The sequence below is a fragment of the Anastrepha ludens genome, chromosome 6 (assembly GCF_028408465.1).
Source record: "Anastrepha ludens isolate Willacy chromosome 6, idAnaLude1.1, whole genome shotgun sequence".
NCBI lineage: Eukaryota > Metazoa > Arthropoda > Insecta > Diptera > Tephritidae > Anastrepha > Anastrepha ludens.
In genome coordinates, this window is record NC_071502.1 from 80,287,419 (window position 1) to 80,309,568 (window position 22,150).

The following is a 22,150-nucleotide window of genomic DNA, read 5'->3' on the forward strand; positions in this document are numbered from 1 at the left end:
TGTACTTAAGCATCCTGTTATCAGGAGGCAGGCTGTTCTTTGAACTCGATCAATTGTGGCTACTCTGCACCGTTTTTCGAATGCTGTCCACCATACAACCACACCGTAGAAGAGTATCGGTTTGATGATTGAGGTATATATCCAATAAATGATCCGAGGTGAAAACCCCCAGGTTTTGCCTATAGCTTTCTTACAAGTATAAAGAGCTATGAAAGCTTTTTTACTGCTGTTTTCGATGTTCAATTTCCAACTCAACTTCCTATCTAGAATAACTCCTAGATATTTAGCTGAATCAGATAGGAGTAATGATTCCTCTTTTAAGGTTATTGTTTGCAGTGGAGGAGATTGTTGTTTCCTATTGAAGAGAACAAGATCTGTCTTTGCTGGATTCGCATTTAGCCCGCATTCGGTGCACCATTTTGACAGAATATTGATTGAGCGTTGCATGAGCTCAGTGAGGGTATTCAGGTGTTTGCCTGACACGCAGAGAGCAATATCATCTGCATAGGCTACAACCTTGCAGCCTGCTTTTTCGAGATTTCGAAGCAAACTGTTTACAGCGAGATTCCACAGAAGGGGTGAAAGTACTCCGCCTTGAGGAGTGCCTTTGACGGCGTACATTCTCTTGCGGCTTAACCCAAGCTCTGAAGTGATTATTCGATTTTGGAGCATTTGTTCGATCATCTTTCGGATGGAGTAATTAATATCCAATTTGGCAATTTCAGACAAAATAGCGTTGGGTTCAATATTATTAAAAGCACTTCTATGTCCATAAATGCGACAAGAGAGTACTCCTTATTGTGAAGGGAAGTTTCCACTGTTTGCACCAGTGAATGAAGTGCCGTTTCAGTCGATTTCCCTTTAGTGTAGGCATGTTGTGCCTCAGAGATCAACTTAGTATCAAGTTGGGTTTTGATTTGCTCATCTAAGACTTTTTCAAAAGCCTTTAAGCAAAAAGAGGTTAGGCTAATGGGCCTGAAGTCGTTTGCTTTGCAGTATGAAGGTTTCCCCGTTTTCGGAATGAATACTACCTTCGATTTCTTCCAAATTGTCGGAAGGTAAGAGAGATTTAAACACTTGTTAAAGATCCTTGTTAACCAAGGCAGTAGAATTTCCAGTCCTTCTTGAAGTTCTGCTGGAATGATGTTGTCAGGACCTGGTGATTTAAATTTTTTAAAGCTTAGTATTGCTGTAGAGATGCTATTAGAGCTGATTAGATCTGATCTATTCCCATAATTACTCTGAAGAGTGCTGGGAAGTGCAGGTAAGTTGGCAACACAACCGGGAAAGTGAGATTCTAGAAGTATTCTAAGAGTGTGGTCAGTTGAAGTAGTCCAAGTTCCATCTTGAGTCATGATAAAACTGGGAGAGACTGGGTTTGATGCAAGAATCTTGCGTAGTCTGCTTACTTCTGAGGTGTTCTCTAATTCTTGAGTGTATGATCGCCAGGATGTGCGTTTTGCACTTCTGACAGCTTTCTTAAAGTCTTTGAGACATTGTCGATATTCTTCCCATTCGTCTGTTATTTTATACCGTAGACATTTCAGCACATTTCTTAAAAGAATCAATTACTAACACAATCAATGTTCACCAAATCAGTATAAGATCATTATTCAATAATTTCTAGCAGTGTTTTATTGAATTGTCATTTGTTACATCCCATTGAGCACTTTTTAACACCTTAGATTAAAGAAAATTTCCCCAGTAATATATTAATAGTAAGTAAAATATAACTTTATTTAAGTAAAATATTAATAGCATGACTAAATAAACACAACAGAAGCATGGCTTCCTACATAGTAACAAAACATAAATTAGTTTACTAGAAGTATTTAATTTATCTAAACAGTTTGACTGTAATTAATATAGAAGACGTAAATCAAAAGAAATATATATTTTTACAAATTCAAAATTTCTCTATAAATATATAAGCAACATACATAGTTCATCTGTATGTAGACAACTTTAGCTTTTGACGTAGAGCATACGGTGCGCTAATGACTTGCCAACCAGTTTGCCATACTCCAATACTAAATCGCGATCATCGTCGTCACCAGTAATCTGAAACAACAAAGTTCAAAATCACATTGAAAAAGTTGGTCTTTAATTGAAATTTCATATCACAAAAGCCCAAAAGCAAAATACAAATACAAATAATCAGAAAATTTAGCAACAAAATAGTAAAACATATGATATCGATATTCATAAGTGTATATATAGTATGTAAGTAAAATGCGTTTATTTACCTTTTTGTAAATTCTGCTCCTTATGACGTCCAACATGTTGTCAATGCTCGGTATTTTAAATGACTGCGCGGTATTTCAAACAACATGGAAAAGGAGCAGAGTTTTCAAAATATAGCAATGAAACTATGGATGTTATGGGTATGACACAGATTTCATTCCTCAAATCTGTGAACTTTTCAAAAAGCAATTGAAGCATCCATATTAACAAAAGTTGGCTAGGCAGCTAATAATGTGTGAGCTTATAGCTAACATGGAATATGTAAGTAGTCATGTCCAAAGCCACCCAAATTTATTAATAGTTCGAGAATTGCCTAAATGCTGGTTCGATGATAAAATGTGCATCAATATGTTCAAAACACAAAATAGAATAATTAAAAACAAATAATACTATACTGCGTATTTCAAATAATTCCTTTATGTGGCGTCATTTATAAATAGTATAACGGATTTAACATTCGAATTAAAAATTCGTAGTTTGGTACGCGTTGTCAGCTGTTTGGATAACCAGATCTTTTTGAGGCTTGGCTCATTTGGTTCTCGCATCGATATCGTCTTTTGCTCCACCATCCAGGATAATTTGGCTTCCTAGATAGGTGAAGCTGTCTACATTATCAATGGGTTTTCCATAAATTGTGAACCTTACTTTTAGAAATTAACGAATCTCTCTCATGGACCCAAATTAGGGCGAATTGGAGAAGTAGACAGCATTGGAAAGCAATTTTTTCGTACTATGCGCAACTAATAATAATAATTTATAAAAAGGATAAGTCCATTTTTGGCAAGTTTTTGTTTTAAATTTAATAAACACCAATTTGATCCACGATCGAAAGCTCTAACAGCATATATCAGAGTATGATCCATCTATGTTTCAGGAACAAGAGTGCAAATGTTTAAAAAACTCTCTTGCAAATTGAGATTTATGTATTTGTGACATTTATATACAACTGAGACTCCAAACATTTAATCGGGTTTTTTAAAAAATCACATATTCCGATTTAGTACTTTCTACTTGCAAAGTTTAAGAATCTACATAGTCGGAAGTTACATAATAACATTATAATTTTCAATTAACCCTTTACCGCATGTGAGCCCATATATGATATTGCGGTTTTGATTCTATTTTATTTCCTAATTAAGTATTATAAAATAATTCAAACTATTTTAATCCATCAAATATACATCTAGCAATAATAAAACGCAAAAAATGTCGATAATTTTATGGCATTTCGAAATAACCTCACTTTTGTGCAAGTGGGTGGAAAGACGGAATTGAAGTGCGAGTAATTCATTTTCAAAACAACGACGACAGAGTACAACGTAAGTACTTTTTGACAATAAAAATATTTTTAAGGATGTTGTTGTTGTTGTTTTAACAGCATAGATAGCCCTGTCTGTGTAGGCATATCATCGGTCATCTTCGTCTGGCTCATCTAGGGGTAGGCCCAGGAAACATGCAGTTTCGACAGGTTGGGTCCAGAGGGAGACGGGGGTTAGATGAGTCGGTTTGAGGGGGCATGTGAAGAGGTGGTTAGTGTCGTACGGGGTACCTTCACATGTCGGATATACCAGTATATTAGCCCTGTCTAGTGTATCGCATATTTTTAAGGATCTTTCTCGTCGCTTTTAAACTGTTTTCTGTTCTTTACAGCTAGTTTTTATATATTCCGTAAAAAAAAAATATATAAAACTTTTTCAATATTTTTCTTTTAATATGTCTTATTGATAATTAAATAAAGCCATTTCCACCGTGAACAATTATTTTTTTTTTTTTGCAACGTTTTACTAATTCATGCAGCACAGGGTTAAGAACAATAATACTCGAAATTGCTCGAAAATAAGCAAATGGTGCGCCAAATAATAAATGGGTACGAAGTCTAACCAGCAAATTTATTGCCCTAAATTAAAATATCATTTAAAAGGAAATTCAATTTAGGCTATACGACTTTGGATGACTACCACACGCCAGTCGATTCTACGTTACCGGAACGACCCGGATTGGGATCCATGAATGGGTAATGTTTTTGCCTCTACAGCAACCACAACAACTTCCACAAGTTATGAAAATATGATATTTAGATTAATAAAACTTTCTACCTCAAATAATATAATGAATGAAATCTGTGTCATACGAATTTCTAATATTTAAATTTGGACATGTATGAAATAAGCAATAATGAATAAACCAAAGTATTTAAAATATTATAGGCAAGTAGTTTCACATAACTGAACCATACAAGTCAACCAATTAAAACTATCCGAACCATCACAAATTGTTTGGGAAACATACCTGTATGTACTGTCGATATGTAAGGTAAGTGTTATTATATAAGAGCACCACATTATTTAAGTCAGATTCCTGAAAATCTTCAGCATCCTTCGCACTTGCATTACAATTAAAACGTTGATATTTGTGTTGATCTAACTTTGTGCGAATTTCTGTAATTAAATACGCACTTTAGTATAATCGCATGTTTGTGAAATAATTTATTGTACCATCAGTCAACAAATGCCAAGTGTACGTCTCAGGGCATAGCAAATACGACGGCACCAGGCGACCCTTGTAACGCATTTTGGGGCAAGAATGTATGTAGAAACCCATGTAGTAGAATTTGAGAGCCGGTACTTTTTTCGCCAATTGTTGAACAAGCTCGATCTCTCTTTAAAAACGAACAAGTAGTATTTTCATTTTTATTTATATAAGTACATACATAGAAAAAACAATTTGCGCATCGTTTTTCACCCACCTCAATGATCCATAGGTGCCCAGCGACAAGAAGCTATAGTCTGGATCATAAAAAAAGTATACTGAACTGACGCAATATGGAAGTATGTCAATAACTGCTACTGCTATAAGCTTATCGTCCAACCAATATTGTTGATGAAACGAACCATAACCGGCTGTAGGACCATCGCGTGTATTTGTGTACTAAACCCCCAAAAACAAAAACAAACAATATTAAAACTGTTCAGTGATGCATAACAGCTAACGATAACATAAATGCACAAAATCGAATTAATAAGGGAAATTAGTTGATATTTTCGCAAACGATTAGTATTTTCCATGAAATTAACCTTAATTGGCGATTGTTGTAAGAACTCCAAATAATCACTTATATGAGTCGGTGGATCGTTGTGTATGCGAGTTTGATACTTCTGGTAAATCGCATATGTGAATTTTAGCGAATCCTTAAACTGTTGACTTTTTACATGAACCAATTTTAACTGTGAAAACAAATAAGAGGCCATTTATTTACCTTAATAGGAGATTTGTAACAAAAACGCTCTAAGCTAGACGGTGTTAGACGATTTGGATCGTCATTGTGCACGAGCAATTGGTATTTCTTATATAATTTGAATGCTTCATCAGTTACGTGTTTCATATTCGGCGGTATTAAAATCACCTGTAAATAGCAACAACACAATTCGGACCGAGATCAAGATCAAGTTGTCTGTGAATTTATTATGCGAATTCGCATAATAACACTGTGTACTGAAACTAAAACATATTTATTATTTATACCCTACTACCAAATTGCTAGAACAATGAATACCCATATACCGCTGACTTTTAGATACATAACACATGTAAATACAATCAGACATATAAATTCAAGTAGATACTTACCTCTAATTTATGCTTGTCACTCGAACTAGCATCAGCGATATAATCTGAAAGTGTTTTCTCTTGATTATTTCCCTGCTTTTTTGACGATGTTGTTTTATCTTCCGACTCCGAAATACCTTTGGCAGCTAATTTGGCTTGCCTTCGTTCCAGTCGCATTTTTTTCGCCTTTTGACGTGGTGAATTTGTACCATCATAATCTAAAAGAATATACAATTTTAGCTAAAAACCTTAGTTGTACAACAAAGTTAATACATTTCCTAGAGCTATTCAGAGAATCAGATTGCCCTCCGCATTGCCTATCATTATCGTCGTCATTCTGGAATTGCGACGAGGTCTGGTCATCAAAGTGTTCATGCTCTTTACGCGCGGCTTCATGTTTCTCCGGATTGGCGGCTGCCACGGCTTCTAGATTTACATCACTAATAGGCAACTTTGGCTCTTGTGGTTCATCACGTATTCCACCAACGGATTCGGGTTCCTTTTCCTTGGCGCCGCCACCACCTCCTTCATCGATACTAACATGTTTTTCGCCTTTATCTTCTTTAACCGCATCAGATGCTTCGATTTCTTCACTTTTGTCTTTTTTCCCGTCGCGTAGAAAGCGTGACATCTGTTTCAAGACTTTCTTATGTGATTTTGATAGTTTAAATTCTAAGGCATCACATCTAAAAGACAATATAAACACACATAAAAAGGAATACGACTACACAAGCAAAAAGGACTTACTTAATAGTGTAGCACGGGCAACAAGTTTCACTATTTAATGGTTTGTAACAATAAAGTCCTGATCGGCGCCAGCCACGATCTATTAACTCCTGGTAATCTTGAGGAAACATTGTGTAGGCGTGCATACCTGCAAAATAAGTATATGTAAAATATTGAATGAGAAAAAGTATTGATTGATTTGAGTGGGATATGAAGGGAAAGTTAGAATGCAGACTCTTTCAAATACTTTCATTCTTGGTTTGGAGTTGGGAACTTAATGGTGAATTTCAACGACTGTTGCGGTAAGAATAGCATGGATACTATAAATTCAAGGATGCTTAATGTAATGTTTATGACAATAGAATATTCCAAGGCAATTTTTTGAAACTTAATTTGAAATTTTCAATGAAATACATATTTTGAGGAATCACGGTAAACAGCCCTCCCACCAAACTGTACTCAGAGGTTTTTAGTTGTTGTTAATAATTTCCTCTAAAAAAATTGCATTTAATCGTGATAGTTCAAAGATCGTGAAAAAAAAAGATCGCTATCACTAGAAATTCAAAAATAATATATAATATAACTCATATAAGTTATTTGTATGTCCATATATGTATGTAGGTAGGTTTATATTTTTCCAACTAAATTTAATATATAAATATATATGTCTACGTATATACTATGTAAGAGTATGTCGTGTCTTTTCTACTTAATGCTTGTAGCCTTCTCCTACACAGGTCTAATACACTGCACATTAAAGAAAATTTCGCACTACCATGATTCACTATAAACCCATAAATAGAATAAGCTCAAAGCAAAAAGGACGAACAGGCCGTTATATGTTAAAGCGTTCCATGACATTCGTATCGATAAGAACGAACCGCATTTCATTTCAGCAGCACTTCCCAAACGCGATTTTAGCAGTGTTTTACGCTGCATCGTGAACATAGAGAATTTATTTAAACTTTTACTTATAGTGTACACTTATTGAACAATTACTTCAACACATATTCCGAAATTTATCGACAGTTATTCAACATTTTGTTGACAAATCAATACACACACACAGAAAAAGAGCACCTCAACACCTACCATGGGATACGGAGCACTTGGTGCCCTTGCAGTAGCCGCACCGGCTATTTTGTTTGCTATAGTAGTGATTTATTGTAAACTCCATATTTTACTTTTTCCGGAAATCTATTTCAAATAACTTTTGCTACAAAACCAGCAAAATCGTGTGAAAGTAGCCGCAAAATCTCACAGAACAAAAAATACACAAGCAAATTAGCAGAACAATATGAAAATAGTCGACAGCTGGCCTAAAAATGATGCTGCCAAACGGAAAAAATATTAGTTTAACTTTTAAATTTATTTTCTTTAACTTCTTTTCGAATTTCGATATTTTCACAACAAGAAACGTCAAGTTAATTTTCAATGAAAGTTCTGTAAATAGCAAATAATGGACATAAAAACTGTACGATGATTAACGAAATACGCAGTACTAAAAATTAACTGGCCTACGGGGAAATGTGTTGTTACAGCAGTTTACTAAAAGGGTTTAAAATGCTGGTTGTGGACGTCAAACCTTTGGTTCACTCAAAATAAGCAAATAAATTTGTTAGTATTGTAGCAGTTCAAAAAGCCTTGTCAAGCACGGTGAGCCTATCTCACCTAACGGTATGCCCTAGGAATATGTTTCGATAAGGCTCCTTAAGGAAAAGGATGTTAGATAAGTGGACATAGGCGGCTTAATGTGAATAGATTGTTAATGTTATTGTAGCAGTTTATCAAGCCCTACCGGACGCGATGAATGCACCGATGGCCACTGTCATTCTCATCTAACGGTAGGTCCAAGAAAAATGCTGTTTTGACGGGAGGGGGGAGTTCAAGAAGGCCTGTGAATAAACGGCTAGTGTCGTCAGAATATCATCACATGCCGAGCATAGGCTCATTATGTCCAATGATGTCTTGCTTTTCTCGCAATAATGTCGCATTCACTCCACCATGCACCAAAGCTGTAAAATTTTTCCCTTCTTTGCATATTTAAAGGGTAGTGCTTTATTTTCTGAATTGTTTTTGTTTCCGTTGTTTTTGTCGTAACAAAAAAATATTGCCTAAATATGTTCGAAAAATTCTAATGAAGTGAAAATCCTTGGCCGTACTTAGAACTGACTATCCTGTGACTACATATATTCAATGAATAGCCATCAAACACTTCGTAAGAAAAGTTTTGAAGGCCTAATAAAATTCCAAAGAAACAGAAATTTCTGTGTACACTGAATTTGTATTCTATTTCATGAACAAAACTTAATCATATTTAATTCATTATTATTTGACTTTCCACTTATTCGAACATTCTTTCTTTCGCTGTCGCCTTACTTAAGACTCAGTAAAGTAAATTGCTAACCGAACGCTTCTCGACGTTATTGTACCGTTAAGATTATGCTTTGACGCAGCCGCTATGCGGTTGCGGCCACTGAATGGCTCCCATGAAAAAAGACGTTTAAGAAGAGTTCGCAATTTAATACTTTTTCATTTTAGGCGCCCTATATGGGCAGAAAAAACATACACCATACATCAGCTGATTTACAAACAGTCTCTTCGTTCTCTCGTTTCAACTCAAGGCGAATTCATACAAGGTGACTAGAGCAGCTGGTTTTTCTTTCCTTCGATTTGGTTTTTCTGCGTTTGCATGCGGATGACGATGAAAGTGTGTGTGTATACATAATTCTTTTGTTTGACGGTTTCTATTACTTTCACCTACTCTTCGTCTCCTTTTTTTGTATGACCGTAGAGCTTGACGTTGCAGCGAATTCGGCAGGCGCAATCTGGTGTCCTATCATATGCTATCATTCTTTTTGTGCTCAACTAAAGTCTCTTTGTATGAATTCGCCTTGTTTAAACTTGCCAATGCATGTTCACTCATTAACTCAATTCACTCAGTTCTTATTGGATTTTCATAGAAGTCATATGGTTTCGTATGTTTTTAGTTGTATGTTCAATATTTACGGAAGACGTGGTATTCGTTAAACAGAAAATTATAAAAAGTTCTGGGCGGTTGTGGAGTGAGTTTATATGTTTGGCACTCAAAGTTCAATCTGTTATGTTAGCTAATCCTTAATGATAAATAAATGAAGTACCGTGAATAATTGCCGCTAATTATAATGTGAGTGTTCCGATTGTGTCCAGCTGTTGGTTTTAGTGTATTGATTTCACAATTGAGAATTGGAAAAACTTAAAACGCAAGTTTTGTTTATGAAATATATATTGATGAGAATTTATTGCTATTCAAAGGTACACATGTAAATATGCACATATATGTATATATCTACATGTAGATGTGTTTTTTGGATTTGGATTTGGAACAATTATGAATTTCAGAAATAAGATATATTCCAGCACGTCCCTTTTTGTAATCTATGCAATTGAAATTTTCCTGGTTGTCATCTGTTTCAATTGCTCCTACTTACATATTGTCACATAAGAAATATTTATTTGCATGTGCAGCGAATTACTGCAATTGCAATTTATTAAAAATCAAAAGACAGTTACACTCATATAAACTTTCTACTGCAGCTATAATAATAAACATTTAAAAGATGTGAATTTATAAGTAGAAAGCATTCATGCTGTGATAGTGGAAGGCAAATTTAATTACAGCAACTAAAGCTGAGAAAATTTGTGCAAAATGTAAGTGCTCCTAATATTCGATTATTTGTTGACGAATAGTAAATGTGAAACAAAAAAATGTAATTAATATTAAACAGATGGTGTAAAGTGGTGCCACCATTAATCGGCTATGAGCTGTATATTATTCTAAAAGAAACAGTTGACAGCAACTGAAACTGATGAACATAAGTAGTTAACAATTAAAAAGTCCTCCGTGCGCATTCTTATAACGTGTCGAAATAATTTTAGCAACAACTAATATCCGAAAAAAAACATATGGGCCGTTCTGTAATTCACTTTCGAGTTAATTTAAGTGTGAATGTTGTTCATATTCACTGAAACTAGTTAAAAGCGTAATTTCATTATCTAACTAAAAAAAAGTAAATAAATGTAAAAACAGTGAGAGACAAAGTGCAAAGCAAATTATTTCGAAATACAAATTGCAACTTAACTTTTTGCTCACTGTTAACCGAGACTGTTTTTTGGACTTTTTTTTGCCGTGAAGTAAAGTAGTGACATTATTGCATATACATGTATTATTAAATGGGTATACCTTAATTATTTCTAAAACCCACAGTCAACAATTTACCAAATTTGTCACACTGAATTTGTTGCATTTTATATGTATGCCAGTTATTTACTTCAAATCCTGCAAAAATTTTGTGAATTAAATCTTAATCCTCACATTTTTACTTAATTTCTTGAAAAACCTTTGATTCAATGAAATAATAAAGAAAACGAATTTTGTCAAAATTGACAAAAATAGGTGGTTTAATGAAAATCCGTTTGGCGAACAGATTATTTTGATAATACATTTTAACTATTTCAACACGTTGTTGGATTGTGTAGCACTGCATGGTTAAATGTCAAGACTAAATAAGTATTCCCGGCAAATTTGGCAGCAGTAGCTTTACCAAGGTAACCGCTGAGCACAGTCAAAGTTCGAGTGCACATATCGAACATCCCTATGCACATATGTGACAAAGTATGTGTGAAATTTCACCCTATCTTCTGGAATTTTTTAACCTACCCAAAGCAAATTCATGTAAAGTGGCAGTGATAATACAAAAACAAAAATTATATATACAGTGTATATATACCTATAATCTGATGTAAGCAATGGGAGTGTAAACAACGGCAGGCGATAAAAAATCAAATCAGCGGTTCTAATAACACCACCTTAAATGAATTCGATTTAGCTGCATTCGAGCCACGTACTGGATTTAAGTCCATAAAATTAGTTGAGATCCAGTCCCAGGACTAGGCTTAAGACTACTTATTGTTATTTTAAAAATAATTATTAAACAACTTTGGCTAAATAGTTAAATTTATAATCAGTTATTGAATTAAAAAGAAAATTTGTCTCATGAAAATAATAGATTACTTTTTTGAAATCAACGAAATTACCTCTGAAATCAACGAATATGCAAGACAACAATGCAAAGGTTACCTGTAAGTTGGCAAGAAATTTCGTTCGCTTTAAACAAGGATGAGGTCAAAAACTGGCTAACTCAGTCACCTGGCCTCAACCCAATTTTGTTAAGTTGCATTTTTGATGCGATACGCTGATTACTGATATTTTTAATCACAGTCAAAATGTTTCTTTTCCAACATGTCTATTTTTATAAAAAGGAGTACCGTATTTTTCGTTGATAACTGTTTTTCTCATAAACTCAAACTTAAGTAATAAAACAAAATAAAAATCGTCGACGAAATCTCGTTCTGATAGTTTTTCTTCGGTGGAAAAACCGATTATGTGCCACTGCTATTAATTTGAACGGTGTTGTTGAAAAAAATTCATTACCAGGGCAATTTTATAAAGAACATGGATACATTAAGCATTACAATTAAATACTCCGTTGGGCCTTGCGAAAATCATACGTTTCGGAAAAAAACCGATCCGCGCACAAATGACCGCTAACACAAAATTCAAATTTTTTTATATAAAGGGTGGCTAAGCTTCAAGGGCCGGTGTTGATTTTGAATACAATACAATTTTTTTAAGAAATTATTGTCATTTCTTTTTATTATGATAATATTGGTATAGTTGAATTACGTATAAAACAAAATATCGGCCAAATGGCTGCCGCGGCCTCGGCGGCACACCTCCATCCGATGGTCAAAATTTTCGATGGCGCTGAGGCATAATTGAGGTTCTATGCCGTTAATGTGCCGAATTATCTCATCCTTTAGCTCTTGAATTGTTGCTGGCTTATCGACCAACACTTTTTCTTTCAAATAATCCCAAACAAAGTAGACTAACGGTGTCAAATCACATGATCTTGGCGGCCAATTGACATCGACGCGACGTGAGATTATTTTCCCATCAAAATTTTTGCGCAAAAGAGCCATTGTTTCGTTAGCTGTGTGACAAGTGGCACCGTCCTGTTGAAACCACATATCGTCCAAATCCATATCTTCCAATTCGGGGCCATAAAAAGTTCGTTATCATCTCACGATAGCGAACACTATTCACAGGCCGGTCAGGCAGCCTCATTTTGGAAAAAATACGGCCCAATGGTGCCGCCGACCCATATACCGCACCAAACAGTCGCTCTTTGTGAGTGCATTGATTTTGCGGCAATCACTCTTGGATTATCATTCGCCAAAATGCGGCAATTCTGCTTATTGACGAATCCACTGAGGTGAAAATGTGCCTCATCACTGAAGATGATTTTCTTCGAAAATTGGTCAGTCACTGTTGCCATTTCCTGCCACCATTCTGACCATTGACGATGCTTGAAATCTTTCCATCCTTCAAATTGAGTTAGTCTGAAATTGAAAAATGTGAAATTAAATGTAGTTGTGTTATTTGGTTGCTGGCGTTCACGAATCGGCCCAACTAAGTTGATTTTGCTTTAGCTCACGTGCGAAACTAATATTCTTGTTTTCGTACTCTGCATATACTCGTACATACATAAATATTATATAATACTTTAAATATCTTTATCTGTTTTCTTTCAGTTGATATATACCGCATGCCATCTGTAAATACGTATCGCTTTCATCGCTTCGATCTCTTGTTAAATACTTGTAAATAAATACTCACAATGGAGCCTTCTTTTGACGGTTGGGATTTCGCGGTATTAATTATCATCCTAATCATATCGACGATGATTGGCATCTATTACCGCTATACAGGAGGCAAACAAAAAACAATTAAGGAATACTTATTGGCCGATCAAAGCATGACTACTTTTCCAGTTGCTGTTAGTTTGATGGCTAGTTTTATGTCATCCATCACGTTATTAGGTGTTTCGAGCGAAAGCTACCAGTTCGGTACTATGTTTTGCATAATCAACTTCTCCTACATCATCAGCACACCGATTGCCGCATACTTGTTTTTGCCTGTTTTTTACCGCATGCGAACCATGAGTGTCTATGAATACTTGGAACGACGATTCGGTCACTCGACACGTCTCGCTGCTTCAATTGCTTACTCCATACAAATGATTCTTTATATGGGTATTGTTCTCTATGCGCCAGCACTTGCGCTCGAGGCAGTTACTGGCGTGAGCAAGATAACAGCCATACTGGTTATAGGACTGATTTGCACCTTCTACTCTACCATTGGCGGTCTAAAAGCTGTGCTTATAACTGACGTATTTCAATCGCTTTTAATGTTTGCTGCAATTTACTCTGTAATTGTGGTGTCGGCCATTAACGCAGGCGGTCTGGGTCCAATTTGGAAGGTAGCCGGAGAGAGAGATCGATTCAATTTCACGGATTTCTCTTTGGATCCCACAGTGCGACACACTTGGTGGAGTCTTATTATCGGTGGCATGGTGACATATTTGTCGTTATACGGTGTCAATCAGGTGCAAGTGCAAAGGTTACTAAGTGTGCGAAATCTGGAAAGCGCGCAATCGGCACTCTGGTGGAATCTGCCTATTTTAAGCCTACTCAGTTTTAGCACCTTATTTAGTGGACTGGCTATATTCCACTACTACAGAAACTGTGATCCGTTACTGCAAGGAAGAATACAATCAAGAGATCAACTGATGCCACTCTTCGCCGTGGATACAATGGGTAAATGAGTAGATGAGACACAAGACCTTATTAATATGTTCTCATATTTAAGAAAGTGCATAACACATTCAACAAAAAAAAAAAAAAGAAATACTAAAAATCAAGGCGACTCTTGAGCCAAGGCAACTTATAAAAAAATGCATTCAAAAGCTTGAAATCTTGATGGAAAAAATTTTGATTTTTGTTTTTCATTTTATACAGAGTTTGAAACTTTAAGTTATATAACTTTCACTGTAGTAGAAACCATATTTTTATAAAAAAAAATATATATATATAGTCCAAATTTTGCAATATGTGGTACTCTTGTTGTGATCGCCACTGAATGTATTTAAATTCGTATTTACATATATTATATTAGCATCCCTTTATGCTCAATTTCAACTAACTATGTATGTATGGTATTCCATTATCTTTGCTTTTGACACAGGTCAGTATCCTGGTTTGTGCGGACTTTTTGTGTCGGGCATCTTTTCGGCCAGTCTTTCGACTGTTTCATCTGCGGTAAGTTCACTTTCAACTGTCACATTAGAGGACTACATCAAACCGTTGTATAAGCGGATTACGAATACCCCACTGCACGAAACAAAATCGACACTGCCAAGTAAAATAATGGCCTGTATTTATGGACTTGTGTGTATTGGCATGGCGTTCACTGCCGGCTCTATGGGTGGCGTTCTGCAGGCCTCTCTCACGATCTTCGGCATACTGGGTGGGCCATTGCTAGCTGTTTTCACTCTTGGTTTATGCACAACGCGAGCGAATCAACGCGGAGTGCTAGTGGGTCTACTGCTCGGATTGATATTTTCATTTATTATTGGGTTTGGAGGGCCAAAGCCACCAACACCAACGCTAGACTTCAACGTGGATGGCTGTGTGAGCGCAAACAATAACACGTTAGTTGCCGAGGCTCTAACGCAGGCCAACAACACCAGCTTCAATATGGTAACGCAGCAACCGGCCTCAGAAGAGCCTGAAATTGAATATTATTGGTTGTATAGACTTTCGTACTTATGGCTTTCCGTAATTGGGTTTTTAATTACAACAACTGCTGGATATGGATTTAGTTCTTTGCTGGAAGCATTGAAATGGGCTGACAACAAGCAAATTTACTTAGATAATCAGCAAATTGATGTTGATTTATTCATCCCACCGCTTGCACGCAGATTAAGGAACAATCACACAGAGGAGATGACAAAGCTGTAACAATTTTGAGCTAGCGCTTCAAATTAATTTCCAATACATAAGAAAGTAGTGAAGTATTTATAAAAAAATTACTGTAAATTAGTTCACAAGTACAATTGAAATGCTTTATATCCAAAACATCGTAACCTATAGGAAATCAAACATATTTCTCAGGCGCATAATACATACATACACTCTCAGCATAAACACGCTATACATATATACTGTGCATCTGTAGTTTTATTAGATGGCGTGAACAATTTTTTTTTGTAGCGATAAGGGAAAAGAAATCATTAATTAATAGTTTGCCGGTTGGCGTCGGTCTAATACGCGCTCATAGAAAATCGTTTTTTATGTTTCTAATGTAAAGCAATCTACCTGTAATGCCATACATCTGTGCGCATATACTAAATCTCCTCGAGACAGCCTGAAGATGCCTTTGCAATTTTTCATAATGCCCTGTTCAGGATGTCTGAGAAGACGGCTGTGAAAGCCCTTTGAAGCTACAAAATTTGTTGTTCGAATGTTTATTTTTTCCTGAAAGTAGCGATAATGTTCAGTACCCTTTATTGCATTTATTACTGTTAAAAGTGGAAATCATTGAATTGTACATACAAAGATCCCAAATTACAGCCATTTTGGGTATTGTAGAAAATTAATTCACAACATAAAATTTTACGTAGTCTTGATGCTTAGCACTTTATTTATTTTTATAGTTAGTAAAACTAATTTCTGGTTACTGCTGTGCATAATTACTTAAATAAGAGCATTTTTATTTTATTAGGTTATTAAAATGATATGTAACTTACTTTTAGAATATAATATACACAATCACCTCTGTAATTTATTACCTGGCGGTTTGACTAAAGAACTTAAAAGTAAAAAAAAAGGGTTAATTGGCTCTGATTTGACCTGCAACTCAACGTTAAACTAGCGTGCTCGATGTGAATAAGGTTTTAGCATTTTATGCAGTGATTATAGGTCAGCCTCAATTTCATTTTTAGCATGAATTACTAGGTTAGAAAACCACTATTACAGAGGCGTACTGTGCATACCCTTATATGTAAATCTACCTCTGTCTAGTTTTAAATTGTAGATCCTTTTTTGTCTTAAAATGACATAAAGGGTATTCACAGAAACACCTATAATGAAAAAGTTGGTTCGCGGTTGGAAAAATGTGTGAAAACGTGTATACAAATAATATAATTATTATTTATGCCCACAGTAGGCATATTTTTTTCGAATATTTTTAGTACCCGTAATTTCTTATCACAAGATTAAAAGTTTGAAACATGTTACTTAAACCCAAGTCCTTTTTTTAATAGATATAAGTGAAATAGATATACACAATATTAAGTGTATATATTAATTTTTTTTTTTTTTAATAAAAACATTACTACTAAAACTGTTGTTAAAGATACTTAAATGCTTGTATGCACCTATTTATAAAAATTATTTATAAAGAAAACTAATACATAAAATAAACTATTAAAAGTAAGCAGAAACCCAATTTTATTCGTATTGATGTCTTCCATTTTAACAGCAGTAAGGAGCAAGTTGTTGCTTAAATAATATTTGTAACGATTTAATAATGGTGCTATACCAATAAACGTACCAAAACACTATGCGATCGCTAAAAACTCACAATAATACCTATGCAAGTGTACCCGTGTACCTATGTGCATTAAGGGGGGCCGTTTGCATGTAGACATTTTTTATATTTCTTTTGTAATGGCATAGCAATGAAATGCTGCCTTAATAAAAGTTAATAAAAGTGAAAAATAGTACCTTCTTAGGATAATGTTTTGAGGTGCTCCCAGCCTAATCAAATTTGAAAAAATAAACGAAGTTTTACACGGCTATTAATAAGCTTTAAATATCAAAACTTGTTTTGACTGCTGTTCTGAAGTAAACGGAAAATAATAATTTTAATAATAATATTAGTTTTAATATTAAACAATAAAAACCTACATAACGTATCATCCACAATGCATGCTCACTGTCACTGAAAGCCAGTTGATTCCACCAAATGTAACAACACTAAATAGCGTTACAAGTCACCTCAGACCTTTTAAATCAATGTGAACACTAGCAACAACAAAAAATTAATACAAGCGTATTTGTGTATAAATGAACATATGCATGTATATACCTACATACGTAGTTTTGCATAGTAAAAAATAAAAGTTTCAATTTAATGTTTTTTTTTTCAAAATTTAGTAGTGTCTGGGGCTCCTCTTAACATAATAATAGCGAATAATAGTTTACACCCTTATTCCTGTTATATAAAGTCAACTTTCCAAAGCGTACAAGAAGCGATTAAAACGAAAACAAAATCACTCCATCCTAATGTACATGGATACATTCAAAGTTGCTAGTATTTAACAAAAAATGTAAAGGAAAATTCGTATTTACATCATGGAAATTATACTATTCTGGAATGTAATGGTTAAACACAAATACATATTTAAATATTTATATTATATATGTGCACTCACATATATTTATTATAAGTAAATACTGTATTTTGAGAATGAGTATTGCTAAAACTTTAAAGTGTAGAGCTAAAAATCTCACACGATAAGCTCTTTAGGGCTGATTTGAGCGCATGAAAATCTCAAAATGATAATTTTTGAAGCACCTAATATTGTAGTACATTTAAAATATTTGCCAAATATAACCGAATGACATTTTAAATATCCAAAAGTCTAACGATGAATTTCATTTTCATTTTGAAGTTAATTTACCATAAGTATACAAATAAAACTGTTTACATAAAGCGGTCCACTCTCTCTGTACTCATTCACATCTCTTTGTTTTATTCGCGCTTGACATATGGTTTATATATACACACATATTTATTTTTAAATATTGTAAATTGAATATCACAAAATTAATTTATATCTTCGAGTCCAAAACCATGTGGAAATATTCTTGTGTCTACTATTCTAATATAAACTGAAATAGAAAAAGAAAGTTCCGAGCAAATGATGCAAGTAGGTGGTTGTCAGAGTTGACAGTGGGTAAATATATGTATGTAGTATTTTTATAGTAAATTTATCAATTTTTGAAAATCCACCTCATAATCTTGCAAATAAATATTCTGCTAATAATCGCATTGATTTCTGAAATAATCTGGCCTTGAGTCACAATTATTTGCCTTTTTCTAACATTTTTTTAATTCTCACCTTAAAAGATGCGCATGTGCATACATACATACACTGATAATAGCATACATACATATAAAAATACTACATAAGCACGATAAGAAACAGCAGGCTTTATCAGCGGTTAGCGAACAAAATCATCCATCTCATTGATTTTTAGTTGTTTCGGCAATGAAAAGCAGTGATGAGCAAACGATTGGAAGTAAAACAGAAGGAAAATCCTCAGCATGTGGCAATTGGTTGTTTTAAGTAGAAATGCATATGGTTAGTAACGCGTACGTAATATGCGATAAGCTCTCAATACACGAGTACATGCATATGCACCTACATATCTAACTCGCAAAGTCGCAAAGAAAAAACACCGATTGAGTACCTATTACGATGGCCTTAATGAAATACTTCAGAATTGTTTTAAGTGTTGCTAACTAAAGCGATTAAAATAAATATTTTACTATGAGAAGTGCATGACAGTGAACAGATTACGCTTTAAGCAACCATAAATAGAGTATAATAAAAAATTTAATACACATACATATGTATCTCTCTGCCATACTAACGAATTGGTTTTTTATGGCTAGTTAGGTCAGTAGCAAACTCTAAAAATTATAACCCTCGCCTACCTCCACTTGTTCGAGATTTTAAGGCTTTATATTGTATTGAAGAGAGATTCTTAAGTTCAATTGAAGAAACTCGTGGAGGTGTCTTGTCATATGAAATGATTACATCAAGTTCTCAACTAGCAATAGTAGTTATGTACGATGGATAATAGATTAATAGGTTTGGCCAATAACTATGGTGAAAAACCAAATTTTGAGGGGAACCTTGGCTGCCACTTAACCTGGGTGATTCGTCAGCCAAATTCTGCACGATCATTTCACATGAATTCACACACTCGTCCAATCAGTCGTTGTAAGATAGCAACGAAGCAACATGAGCGAGACTGAAATTTTTTTCAATCTGATTGCCAGCCGAAATCTCCTCCATAATTTCACACACCCGTCCAAACATATATTCACACACTCGTCAAATCTGTCGTTGTTCAGATGGCAACGAAGTGATATTGTGTTAATTTCGCAAATAACCGATTCGTAGCTCCTGCTACGTCAGCCCATCAGCTGAACCTATCAAATTGGCTGAGAGCCGGCTAAGGGTCTGATATTGACCGCACCAATAATTCTTTTCACCATGGTTATGTACGATACCTGCCTTGAGGTTTAAGGCGCCAATGCAAGCTTGCTTTGCTGGCCTTATTTTATACTCATCTCTTATTATACATCAACTGATTGGAAGTTGTAAAATCAAAATCAACTATTCTTTATAACGGATGAGTTTTTGGCTATTATCTTTTTAAACAGTTGGTTTAAACAGCTGGCGCACGTTTCGTGTTTTGTTTCACGGTCAAACATCTTCAGTTTGGTCTATAATTTAACCATGAATCGTCTTATAAACGAACAACCCTTGCAAATCATTGAATTTTATTATAAAAATGCGTGTTCTGTTAAGAAAGTTTATCGCGCGCTTCTTCCATTCCTTTATCGAAAAATTGTGTTCAGCGACGAAGCTCATTTTTTGGATCAATGGGTACGTATTGTAAATAAGTAGAATTATCGATTTTGTAGTGAAGATCAGCCAGAAGAATTGCAATAGCTACCAATGTATCCAGAAAAGGTCACAGTTTGGTGCGGTTTGTGGGCTGGAGGCATCATTGGACCGTACTTATTCAAAGATGCTGCGAATCGTAACGTAACTGTAAATGGTGAGCGCTACCGTGAAATGATATCTAATTTTTTTTTTGCCCAAAATGCAAGAGCTTGACTTGCATGACATGTGGTTTCAGCAAAACGGTGCCACATGCCACACAGCACGGGTAACAATCGACTTGTTGAGAGGCGAGTTCGGTGAACATTTTATTTCACGTTCGGGACCTGTCAATTGGCCACCCAGATCGTGCGATATAACGCCTTTACATTATTTTTTGTGGGGCTATGTTAAATCTCATGTCTATTCAGACAAGCCTGCTTCAATTAATGCATTGGAAGACAACATTAAAGCATTTATATGTGAGATACCGGCCGAAACATTGGAAAGAGTATGCCAAAATTGGACTAAGGGGATGGACCATTTGAAGCGCAGTCGCGGTCAACATTTGCATGAAATAATCTTCAAGCATTAAATTATATGGACTGTACTATCGATTTAAATAAAAATTGCATGAATTTTTCTGAATTTTACGTGTGTTTCTTTGAAAAACTTTCCTATAGCTCTTAAAAACTCACCCTTTACATACATACATATAAAGCAAACTTAAAACTAACAATTTCAAAATGATAACAGCAATTTCGTCTATTTATATATGTATCTATGTATAATTGCAATTAAAATCATTTTGAACAAAAATAATGACAACACTGCTTCACCAGTTCAGTGAAATTTCGACGCTGACTTTTGAAAGTCAGTTCAGAATATAACATACGAGTATGTACGGAGTATAAGTAGATACATATGTACGTAATAAGAACCGCTAGTTACATTTCATTTGCATGTTGATAAACTAACAGCGATTAGCTGATGTATGCTAAACTCACAATTTGACACTGTTTTACGTACAGTAATATTAGCGGAAAATAGAGTAAAATCGCAAGTAGGTGCCACAATAAATCTTTAAGTGACAGGAAAAAAATTAATTTCTGTTATTTAATGAGGGTGCATCTGCAGTAATAGCTTACAGAACTCTTGTGGCAGAAACTTTGTCTACAAAATAAAATAAGCTTTCTTTTCTCATTTTTAAAAACATAAGTAAAATCGGAAAAATATTGGCTTCCAAGTGCTACGAAAAATTTAAAAATTGAAAAAATGTCTCTTGAGGTATCAAGAAACATCTCCTTTAACAAATTTTTTTTGCTAGGTACGTCTGTTTCAATATTTTGCATTGAAAATTTAAGAAATAATTGTTTAATTATTTCAATATTAAATGGAAATTTACTGAATAAATTAACAGTGCAAATATCTGTTTCGCCCAAAAAAATCTTAAAAATATGCCTTCACCGAATTAGCCTTAATGCCGCCAATGCTCTATGAACGCGATAGATTGTTTTTTTAAGTAAATTTACACAATTTGGAAGCGTTGTTCTGCCGTTAAACGATTCATGATGACTTGCCAAATCTTACTGAACGAAATGTTAACACAATTTGCCATTCTCAGCTGTCAAATCATAGTTGTCGATACCGGTAATTCTCATGCAGCGAAAAGAACACCCTATATTAGAGATAAGAGCATAACAATAATATTTAATATTTTCTCATTATTATTTTTATTAAGATTTAGTAGTAAAACAGTGCAATGATACAAGAGAATTATTTTGGTTGAATAACTTTTTGTTTATTTTTTATTAAATTATTTGAAGTTCTAGCAGATTAAGTTACCGGCTTGCATTTCTGATTATATAGGGTACTTTTATATATCTTAAATATTGGGACGTTACCAAGTGCTAGAGCGAGGTCAAAGCAATTACTTCGGCACAAAGGGC

The 22,150-nt window shown here is 34.6% G+C and overlaps 2 protein-coding genes across 12 annotated transcripts; one reads left to right on the top strand and one right to left on the bottom strand.

Annotated features, from left to right (window-relative positions):
* Positions 1-1,710: 1,710 nt before the first annotated feature.
* LOC128867487 (arginyl-tRNA--protein transferase 1) lies at positions 1,711-7,901 on the bottom strand. Of its 6 annotated transcripts, none has more exons than XM_054108716.1 (10): positions 7,669-7,901; positions 6,598-6,724; positions 6,124-6,536; positions 5,872-6,068; positions 5,319-5,468; positions 4,991-5,172; positions 4,740-4,903; positions 4,534-4,682; positions 2,247-2,309; positions 1,711-2,061 (listed from the first exon to the last, which is right to left on the bottom strand). In XM_054108716.1, exons 1-10 carry the CDS (start codon positions 7,751-7,753, stop codon positions 1,966-1,968), a joined length of 1,626 nt encoding a protein of 541 aa, XP_053964691.1. In that variant the 5' UTR covers positions 7,754-7,901; the 3' UTR covers positions 1,711-1,965. The 6 variants fall into 6 exon arrangements, with proteins under 6 accessions (XP_053964691.1, XP_053964692.1, XP_053964693.1 ...); XM_054108717.1 differs by lacking the exon at positions 5,319-5,468 and adding an exon at positions 5,501-5,647; XM_054108718.1 differs by lacking the exon at positions 7,669-7,901 and adding an exon at positions 7,458-7,584.
* A 1,632-nt stretch (positions 7,902-9,533) lies between these two features.
* Positions 9,534-16,966, top strand: LOC128866533 (putative sodium-dependent multivitamin transporter). Of its 6 annotated transcripts, none has more exons than XM_054107344.1 (3): positions 9,534-9,742; positions 13,210-14,274; positions 14,702-16,966. In XM_054107344.1, exons 2-3 carry the CDS (start codon positions 13,296-13,298, stop codon positions 15,475-15,477), a joined length of 1,755 nt encoding a protein of 584 aa, XP_053963319.1. In that variant the 5' UTR covers positions 9,534-9,742; positions 13,210-13,295; the 3' UTR covers positions 15,478-16,966. The 6 variants fall into 6 exon arrangements, with proteins under 6 accessions (XP_053963319.1, XP_053963321.1, XP_053963323.1 ...); XM_054107346.1 differs by having other exon boundaries at positions 9,534-9,641; XM_054107348.1 differs by lacking the exon at positions 9,534-9,742 and adding an exon at positions 9,767-9,870.
* The last annotated feature ends 5,184 nt before the right edge of the window (positions 16,967-22,150 follow it).

Excerpts from the sequence above, each read along its gene's own strand:
- LOC128866533 (XM_054107344.1), top strand. The coding sequence starts at position 13,296 with ATGGAGCCTTCTTTTGACGGTTGGGATTTCGCGGTATTAATTATCATC. Across the intron at positions 14,275-14,701 it reads CTTCGCCGTGGATACAATGG|GTCAGTATCCTGGTTTGTGC; the intron begins GTAAATGAGTAG and ends CTTTTGACACAG.
- LOC128867487 (XM_054108716.1), bottom strand. The coding sequence starts at position 7,753 with ATGGAGTTTACAATAAATCACTACTATAGCAAACAAAATAGCCGGTGC. Across the intron at positions 6,725-7,668 it reads CAAGTGCTCCGTATCCCATG|GTATGCACGCCTACACAATG; the intron begins GTAGGTGTTGAG and ends CTTATTTTGCAG. Across the intron at positions 6,069-6,123 it reads TCTGAATAGCTCTAGGAAAT|ATTATGATGGTACAAATTCA; the intron begins GTATTAACTTTG and ends ATATTCTTTTAG.